At 51.7% G+C, this 8835-nt stretch overlaps 2 protein-coding genes and 1 long non-coding RNA gene across 6 annotated transcripts in view; 1 reads left to right on the forward strand and 2 right to left on the reverse strand.

Moving 5' to 3' along the window:
* The window catches only part of C3 (complement C3), a 26660-nt gene extending 25776 nt beyond the window's left edge, over positions 1-884 (reverse strand). Inside the window, exon 1 of the mRNA XM_028759407.1 lies at positions 716-884. Within this exon, the coding sequence (XP_028615240.1) occupies positions 716-789 (74 nt within the window). The 5' untranslated portion in view covers positions 790-884. The remainder of the gene's footprint in view (positions 1-715) is intronic.
* A 4719-nt stretch (positions 885-5603) lies between these two features.
* LOC114617410 overlaps positions 5604-8835 on the forward strand; it is a 5846-nt gene continuing 2614 nt past the window's right edge. For both annotated transcript variants that reach the window (XR_003710791.1, XR_003710792.1), the window contains exon 1: positions 5604-5717. This is a non-coding gene — a long non-coding RNA (uncharacterized LOC114617410). The remainder of the gene's footprint in view (positions 5718-8835) is intronic.
* The window catches only part of Gpr108 (G protein-coupled receptor 108), a 10553-nt gene continuing 8810 nt past the window's right edge, over positions 7093-8835 (reverse strand). Inside the window, exons 15-17 of one of the 3 annotated variants that reach the window (XM_028763014.1) lie at positions 8392-8475; positions 8164-8288; positions 7093-7565 (exon numbers count right to left, since the gene is read on the reverse strand). In XM_028763014.1, coding sequence (XP_028618847.1) covers positions 7493-7565; positions 8164-8288; positions 8392-8475 — 282 coding nt within the window. In that variant the 3' untranslated portion in view covers positions 7093-7492. Of the gene's footprint in view, positions 7566-8163; positions 8289-8391; positions 8775-8835 lie in introns of those variants that run through there. The other 2 variants (XM_028763024.1, XR_003710790.1) reach the window with 2 other exon arrangements.

The following is an 8835-nucleotide window of genomic DNA, read 5'->3' on the forward strand; positions in this document are numbered from 1 at the left end:
TCTCTCCCTCTCTCGCTCTCTCTTGCTCGCTCTCTCTCTCTCCCTCCCTCTCTCTCTCTTGCTCTCTCACTCTCTCCCTCTCTCTTGCTCTCTCCCTCTCTCTCTCTCTCTCTTGCTCTCTCCCTCTCTTGTTCTCTCCCTCTCTCTCTCTCTCGCTCTTTCCTGCTCTCTCCCTCTCTCTCTCTCTCTTGCTCTCTCTCTCTCTCCTCCCCCTCTCTCTCTTGCTCTCTTGCTCTCTCCCTCTCTCTCGCTCTCTCCCTCTCTCCCTCTCTTGCTCTCTCTCTCTCCCTCTCTCTCTCTTGCTCTCTCGCTCTCTCCCACTCTCTCGCTCTCTCTCGCTCTCTCTCCATCTGTGTGTGTGTGCACATATGCACAAGTGTGTGGAGGCCACAGGAGATTGTCAGGCGTCCTGTTCTATGCTCCCTCACCCCCATATACACACCTTGAGCCAATGTCTCCTCTCTCTGAACCTTGTACTGAGCTGGCAGCCAGCAAGGCCCAGTATTCTGTCTCCTGCCCCACAGTGTGGGATTACAGGCTCTGGAGGCCACTCCTGGCTTTTTCACAGGTGCTGAGAGTTTGAACTAAGGTTCATACCCACTGAGCCATCTTCCAGCCCCCAGCACAAATTCTTAACATCTCTGTTCCCTCTGCCCCACAGAGCCACACACCCAGGGTTCTATAAGAAACTGCACCCCAGAAGATAACTACTTACATGGGGCTCCCAAGAGCTAGTGGGGAGCTGGCCAACAGTAGCAGTAGTAGATGGGCCCCTGAAGCTGGCCCCATAGTGAAGGACAAAGGTGGAGAGAGAGGGGGTAAGGGGCAGGGGTGGGCAGTGGTGAGCTGGGGCTCTGGATAGCTGCCTCTTTATATGGCTCTCCTCTCTGGTCCCTCCCTGTTCCTGCCCCAGGGGCTGCCCCAGATTTCGCAACACAGTTTCCTAAGTTTTTCACAAACCTGGGGCAACAAGTCTTGGGGTGAGTAACCCCAAGCACATTTCCATTTCCCTGGAGCTTGAAAATACTTGCCTGGCTCAGGCTTCTCTTGAGGTCAAGGCCAGATGCTGAAACTGGGCGGGTCCCTGTTGTACTTGGTTACACCAGAGACCACTGAAGTCTAGAGTGACCTCCTCCCACACTTAGCTGGGTCCCAGTAACCCAGCACTTTTGTCTGTCTGGTTCTCCCTACCCCCCAGGTCTTGCTAAATCAGTGGTTCTCAAACCAGTGGGTGGAGACACATTTGGGATTGCACATTGCATATCCTGCGTATCAGATATTTACCTTACAATTCATAACATAGCAAAGTTACAGTTGTGAAGTAGCAGTGGAATAATTTTATGGTTAGGGGTCAGCACAACATGAGGAACTGCATGGAAGGGTGGCAGGTCTAGGAAGGCAGAGACCACTGTGCTAAACAGTTCTGAACTCCTGCCCTCAAGCAAGTCTCCTGCCTCTGCCTTCTCAGTTGTTGGGCATTACCCAAGCCCTACTTATGCATTTATAATCCAAGACTTTCCTATGAGGAGGATAAGGGGTGGAGCAGGTCCTCATATACAGTCCCAGCTCTGTGGAGCACTGTCTGAAGTGGAAAAAAATTCTGGATTTTAGAGAATCTAGAAGGGTTTCTTGGCAGTGGGAGAGTTAAGCTTTAGTTTTGAAGGCTGCCTAGTAGTTCACCCTCTAGGAGGTATGCTTGCTTTCTAGGGAAAAGAACGAGTGGACCTTACCTACCCTGTTACTCAGGGTGGATGAATGACTATGGTGGGCTTTGAGAGTCACGGAGGAAAGGTCTGCTCTTGGCTCTGCCCCTAGGCCTTGTCCTGTACCTACAAGGATATTATCTCTTTCAGTTGTATTGGCTTTGTAGTTGTAGGCAGGTAATGATTTACAACGCTTAATATTTATAAAGTACAAATAGTGGCTTTGGAATGCAGCTCAGTGGGAAAGTGCTTCCATACTCAGTAGCACAGGATTAATTCTGGTGGCACACATCTGTAATCCCAGTACTAGACGCTGGAGGCAAGAGGATCAGGAGTTCAAGGTCAGCCTCAGCTATGTAGCAAGTTAGAGGCCAGCCAGGGCTACATGATACTGTTTCTTTTCTTTTTAAAATATGTGTCGGAGTGTTTTGCCTGTATGTATGTCTGTGCATCATGTGCATGCCTGATGCCTACATAGGCCAGAAGATGACGTTGGATCTACAATTGCAAATGTTTGTGTGAGCCTCATGTGGGTGTTGGGAACCAAACACAGATCCTCTGGACGGGCAATCAGTGAGTCATTTCTCCAGCCCCACAGACTCTGTTTCTAGAAAGGCTGATTCTAGTCCATCATTACCAACCCATAGGTTTTACAGTAACCATTAACCTCCACTCTGTATTGTTCTCCCAGCTTCCCTGAGTGCAGTATGAGGGCCATCTTGCTCTGTGTGTGAGAGATTTGCCTCAACGATTGTTCCAGATCAATGCTCAGAGACCTTTCTCCTCTTCGATGCCAACTGCCCCCCTGGTACTTGGTGTGAAAGCAGCCAATTTATGCTGATGACAGATAGACTTCTTGGGTCACCAAACAACTCAGTGTCCACTTCCTCTCTGAGCTGCCACTCAGCAGCCATGGGTGAGCCCTGGGCTTGAGTTTCTTCCTGCAAAGCACAGTGTTAACACAGCTTGCTGGATGTAATCTTGCTACATCTTGCCAGCTCTCTCTCTTTGAAGATTCAGCTTTATACACCTGGTGGCTAGGCTGCAAATTTCCAGAAGTAAATTGCCAATTTCCCACTGGCCTGGCTATTGGGCCATGCTAGCTGAATTTCAGATTTCTGGAGATAGGGTCTATGTACTCCTGGCTGGCTGAGAACTCAGAGATCCTCTGATCCCTGCTTCCAATGTGCTGGCTGGGATTAAAGGGGTGGCCACCAAGCCTAGCTGTTTTGTCTGTTTTTCTGTTTTATAATCCTGACTCTTCATTAGCCTTGGCTGGCTTCAAAGTCCCCATGTAAGAAAGATGACCTTCAACTCCAATCCATCCTCCCTCACCTCAAGTGCTGCGGTTGACAGGCAGGTGGTCACAATCATGCCTGATTTATGTGGTTCTGGGGATGTAACCCAGGACTTCATGTATGCTAGGCAAGTGCTCCGCCCACCTCCAGCTCCAGCGTGCTGAGTTGCCATACCCACTTGATGGCCAGTAGTTTTTTGTTTTCTGTCGCCCAGTCTGGTCTGGAACCTGTCAACATGCGCTGTTCTGGCTCTGGAATGATGAGCTGACTGGTGACCACACCCACTTTACTAGGAACTTGGGTAGTAACTGGAATCTCTTGTCCCTGATGCCTACTGCCACCACGCTGTCCTCTGTGACTGGGATAGGAATTGCTGTGGGGGAACACTTTGAACCAATTCGGTGATGCCCAATCCAAAAACAGGTGTTCATGAAACCTTCCATGAAGGGGTTAAGGGTGCAGTTTGCTCTGATTTCCTGTAAAACACTCATTTTTCCCGGCCTCTCAGGGCATGGGGTGGCTGGGAGTTAGAACAAACCTGGCTTGTCTTTAGCTGTGATTGCAACATCCTTTCTGTGGAAGGCAGAAAGGGAGGGGAGAGGAGGAAGGGGGGAGGTGCAGGCATTAGTTTGCCTCCATAACTGGGGCCCAATTTTTGAAACTGGTTGTCCAAGTGCTCCCCCTTTGGCAGCTCTGCTTCTCTCTCTCTGCTGTACTCCAGACACTCAGTTTCTTGGTCTATTTAATACATCTTAAAACTGCATCTTATGTATTTGTATTTAACACATTTTAAAAATTGTATCTTATTTTTATTTATTATTGTATATACTCATACATGTGTGGAGGTCAGAGGACAACTTGTGGGTGTTCTCTCCTTCCACTCTATGTGTCCCTGTGATGGAATTTAGGTTGCCAGGCTTGGCAGCCAAGCTGACCACTCCAACGAAGTCTTCTTCCTGGGCCCCATTGTGATTTACCTGTTGGCTTCTTCCCTGCTTACAGGATTTGTTCTTGTCCCCTGGGGACTTGTTTACCCTAGTGGGTGGAGGTAGGTAACTGTCAGGGCTGATTACAAAGGAGCCCTGTGGCTGAGGAGGAAGAAAGATCAACTCTCAACTGATGGTTAATATTCATTCCTGCTTCTGGACCTGGCTGGGAATGTGGCAAGGGTCTAGACCGTGTCCTGACCTCCTGGAAGTCACAAGACTGCAGAACTAGGTGCTGGGAGGTAACCAGGAAGCCAGGAGTGGACCAGGGCCCACTGGGAGGGAGAAAGTGAGAGAAGGAAGAGAGATGGGGAATTCCTAAACTCAGTGACCCTCCTCTAGGGAAACAAGAACTTGTGTCCAGAACTTGGGGGGAGGTGGGGGTGGGAGGGAGTGGGCCTGCTGAGCCAGCAAGGCAGGGAACTTGTGAGGGGATTTCCAGTAAGTGGGAGCCCTGCGTCCAGTGTTCTGGTCTCAAGGCTGTTTATAATGCCTTTATACGCATCTATGCAAACTATTTGGCTAAAAAATATTGCACCTACACACACAAGGAAAAAGTAGTTATGCCAGGTAGGGTGGTGCATGCCTATCATTCCAACACTTAAGCAGCAGAGGAGGAAGACTGTTATTTGAGACCAACCTGGGGTATATATTGAGACCAGAGAGATGGCTCAGTGGGTTCAAATCCCAGCACTCACGTACAAAGCTAGTGATTTAAGCATTTTAGCATCCACTAATAGATAACCTCAGGAGAGGCAGGGATTTCCTGAACCCTGGCAAGCTGGCTTGCTGGACCAGAGGAGCCAGTGAACTCTGGGTTCAGTGAGAGGCCTTGGTAAACAAAGAGAAGTGAAGAGTGAGTACATCACTGTACATCAACTTTGGACCTACACACACGCATATACTGGAGAGTACTGCAAGGAGGTGGTATATGCCTGACATTCTTCTTGAGAGGCTGAGGCAGGAGGATTGCCACAAATTTCAAGCCAGCCTGGGCTTCATAGTGAGAACTTGTCTCAAAATTCCAAATGAGTCAGGTGTGGTAAAGCCGACCTGATACCTCAGTACTTGGGAGGATCAGGAATTCAAGGTCATCCTTGGGTACTGAGAGTACAAGGCCAGCCTGGAGTACATGAAACCCTGCCTAAACATATTTAAAAAGGTAAAATAAAATGCTCTTTGAACAAACAATTCTTTAAAAAATGAGAGAAATGCCTGGTGTCATGGTGCACCCATTCAGGGATCCTGGCAGAAGGTGGTAAAGCTCTTCGAGTTCCAGGCCAGGCTGATCTACATAGCCAGACCCTTCTACCAGTGCTGAGCCCTGGTATCAGGAGATGAGAGAGGGAGAGACGGATCTGAGTTCTAGTTGGCAGATTCCACTCTGGACTACCTGGTTGTGACAATCCCTGTGCACCCCTCACACTCCGTCCACAGGACTCCCTCCATACTGACAGTTCTAGCTCTCTTCTGCTTCCCCACTACGAGAACAGGTCTCAGCTGCATGGTTTTCCTGGAATCCCTGTCCATCCTGAACCCTCCTCCCCAGTAACTCATTAACTCCCAGGGACCTTGACCCTGCACTGTCCATATGGCCTGTGACATCAGTTTCTTCCCTGAGCCCTGTGTGGATGCTTGCAGCACCCAGCTGACAGAGAAGGGTAGAGTCCAGCCCCACAGCCTCAGTTTGGTCTCCAGAGATCGAGAAATGCACCAAACAGAACACTCAGGTATGTGTCTCACACACCCCTCCCCTCTCTGCCTTCTTCCCTCCCCTTGCTCCTGTTTTGTTTTTCTGAGACGTTTTTACTGCTCCTGACCCTGGGAGGCCAGGTGTTAAGGCTATGCAGGTCATTCCCCTGCCCTCCACTTCAGCTCACTTCTTCCCATTCATGCACAAGTCCTGTGAGGACACTGGGCCCCGCAAGGGTACCCACATCTGTCTTACCTTTAGATTGTTCCTTAACCCTCATCCTCAGAGCCCCTTAGCCGCCTATTGAGGACTAGGGTGTGCCCATCTTTGGAGTGGGAGGCTTATCACTACCTACTTCAGCATGTACAACCGCACAGGCCCCTGAGTCTCCTCTTGATTGGGCCTTGGCACAAAGCCTCGGGAATCTGTTTTTGAGACTCTGCCTGCTGCTGCCCCAGCCAGGCCTGGCTCCACCTCCCTTCACCTCCTTCATGCACCCTCCCCAGCCTGTGGTGCTTCTGCTGGCTGGCTGGGCTATTTATGTTCCTGGGCTGCAACTGGTTTCTTTTCCTTACAGTGGAAGCCTTCACCTGGGCCTCTCTCCCCTTTCCTCTACCACCTACCACCATGATGCCTCTGCACTTGCTCTGTAAGACACTTCTGGGCATCCTCAGTAGAGGGCAGAGAGGAGCGCCATCTTGAAGAGCTAATTCTAAGGGTCTCTAAGAGATCATGCCAAGGCTGTTGCTGGACCTTCATGACCACGTCTATCCATTCCACATAGACAGGACCTCACTTTCTAGCCCAGGCTAGCCTCAAACCCTAGTTAACTCTCCTGTCTCAGTTTTCTGAATGTTGGAGTTACAGGCTTGAACCATCATACCTGGCAGCCATTAGTTACTGGGTGGCCTCAGGTATTTGGCATTCATTAACCCACAATGATTGTATGTCTATAAGTGTGATGGCCACAGGTCAGCCTGGCCTGCTATTCCTCAGGTGTCATCCAGTTTAGCTCTGAGGCAGTGTAATCTCAAGGGCCTGGGCCACATGAAGTAGACTAGGCTGGCTGAGCAGCCAGGACTAGGGATGTGCCTCCTCCGTCTCCCTAGTGCCCAGATTACAAGCATATACAGATCTTTATGGAGGTTAGGATCTGCACTCCAGTCCTGGTATGACATGGCAAGCGCTTCACTCTCTTCAGGGGACACGGGTTCACCATCACCTTTCCTTTTACCTACCAGACTTCTGTGGCTGGGTCAGCTCCTGTGTGACTCTTATCCTGGGTCTGGTGACTTGAAAGATCTTTAAGGGTTAGGATGGAGTGGGGACTTGTTCATACTGTCCCCAGGTTTAAGGGTTAGTATGGAGCGGGGACTTGTTCATACTGTCCCCAGCAGCACAGCTTCAGCTCAGCAGGTGATCCTCCCCTCACTGGGAATTCTGCTTTTTCTTTATTTGTTTACTAGCTCTCCAGAGCAATAGGATGACAGGCACGTGCCACCACGTGGACTGAGAATTCAGAGTTCGAGATCATAAATGCAGCCTGCCTTAGACACTCAGAACCCTCAAAGTCAAGGAATTTAAGAAATGAAAAAGAAACTGGTCCTTATTGTATCACAAGAGATGAAGTGCTCCCTGGCGAGGAGAGGGCTGTGGTGCAGGGAAAAGGGCACCTTTTCTGAAAGGCTCCTTGGGGATCCACTTCCTGGGTGCCTTGTCGCAGTGTCCCCTCAGATTCCCTGTACACTTGGGGACAAGTGTAGGGGTGCGAGGTGCTGAAGGTCTGAGGGTGGCTTGCTGGACACAGGGAAGTCACAACAGTTCCCGGCTACTGGCTGTCTTGTTAACTTTGGACAGGCCTTCCCGAAACCCAGAGTCTGTCATCCTGGGAGAGGACACACAGCAGAAGGAAGGTCTAGCAGATGAATGGAAGCAGACCCCGTCCAGGAGCCACTTTAGCCCCACCTACTCCCATTCCATCCTTCCCTGCCCCACCCCCGGACCTTGTCCAGTGGTTAGTACACCAGTCTTATCTCTGCTTCCAAGCCTGCCTAGCTCTGCCACTCCAGAGCTGTCCAGTCCTGACCCAGCTCGCCTCCGAGGCTCCACAGACCCAGGCGCTACAGCCCGTCCTCCCATACCAGTACCCTAATCCCACCTTACAGTGATTCTAGACCTGCCCATCCTGCAAGCTGCCCACTAACCCTCATCCCTGTACATCGCCTGATCCTAAGCCTGATGCTCTGCAGCCCACCTCAGAGCCAGCTCTGCCCCACTCCGAGGCATCTCCAAGCACCACCTGGACCAGCATTAGAGCCAATCATAGCCTACCTTTATCCCCCTTTTTGGCACCACCACCCAGTCCTGCCTAGCTGCACTCCCAGAAGCAGCCTAGGCCTAGCCTATCCTGCCTATCCTGGCCCAGTGCTCTGGGCCAGCTCCAATGACACCTTGGTCCCGCCATGCCCCACAGCTTTGCTCACACTTGCTCCATCTGTACGTCCTCCTCATCTTCCTGAGGCAGCTGCAGGTACGGGTTGTCCCCAGCTGGCTGGAACTTGTAGCCGGTGAGCACGAAGAAGGCCAGTGTGGAACTCTCCACCAAGAGCTGGGGGCCAGGGCAGGGGTTAGGTGGGGCTTCCTGGTCACCCATCCTCCCAAAGACACACACCCTTCTGGGGACTCCTATATGGGGACCCCAGCTTGCTCACCTGGTACAGCCACTGCCATTGGAAGGGCACCGCCACTTGTAGTAGAATGGCAATGATCCGCGTAAAGTAGATATAGCAGATGACCTGGAGGCAGGGGTCGGCGGGGAGAGGAGGAGGCATGGGCACCAGGACAGAGGTCAAGGTTGGCGGGCAGAGGAGGAGGCACGGGCACCAGGACAGAGGTCAAGGTCGGCGGGGAGAGGAGGAGGCACGGGCACCAGGACAGAGGTCAAGGTTGCCGGGGAGAGGAGGAGGCACGGGCACCAGGACAGAGGTCAAGGTTGCCGGGGAGAGGAGGCATGGGCACCAGGACAGAGGTCAAGGCTGGCGGGGAGAGGAGGAGGCACGGGCACCAGGACAGAGGTCAAGGTTGGCGGGGAGAGAAGGAGGCATGGGGACCAGGACAGAGGTCAAGGTCGGTGGGGAGAGGAGGAGGCACGGGCA

Source organism: Grammomys surdaster, unplaced genomic scaffold (genome assembly GCF_004785775.1).
Source record: "Grammomys surdaster isolate TR1022 unplaced genomic scaffold, NIH_TR_1.0 62, whole genome shotgun sequence".
Lineage (NCBI taxonomy): Eukaryota > Metazoa > Chordata > Mammalia > Rodentia > Muridae > Grammomys > Grammomys surdaster.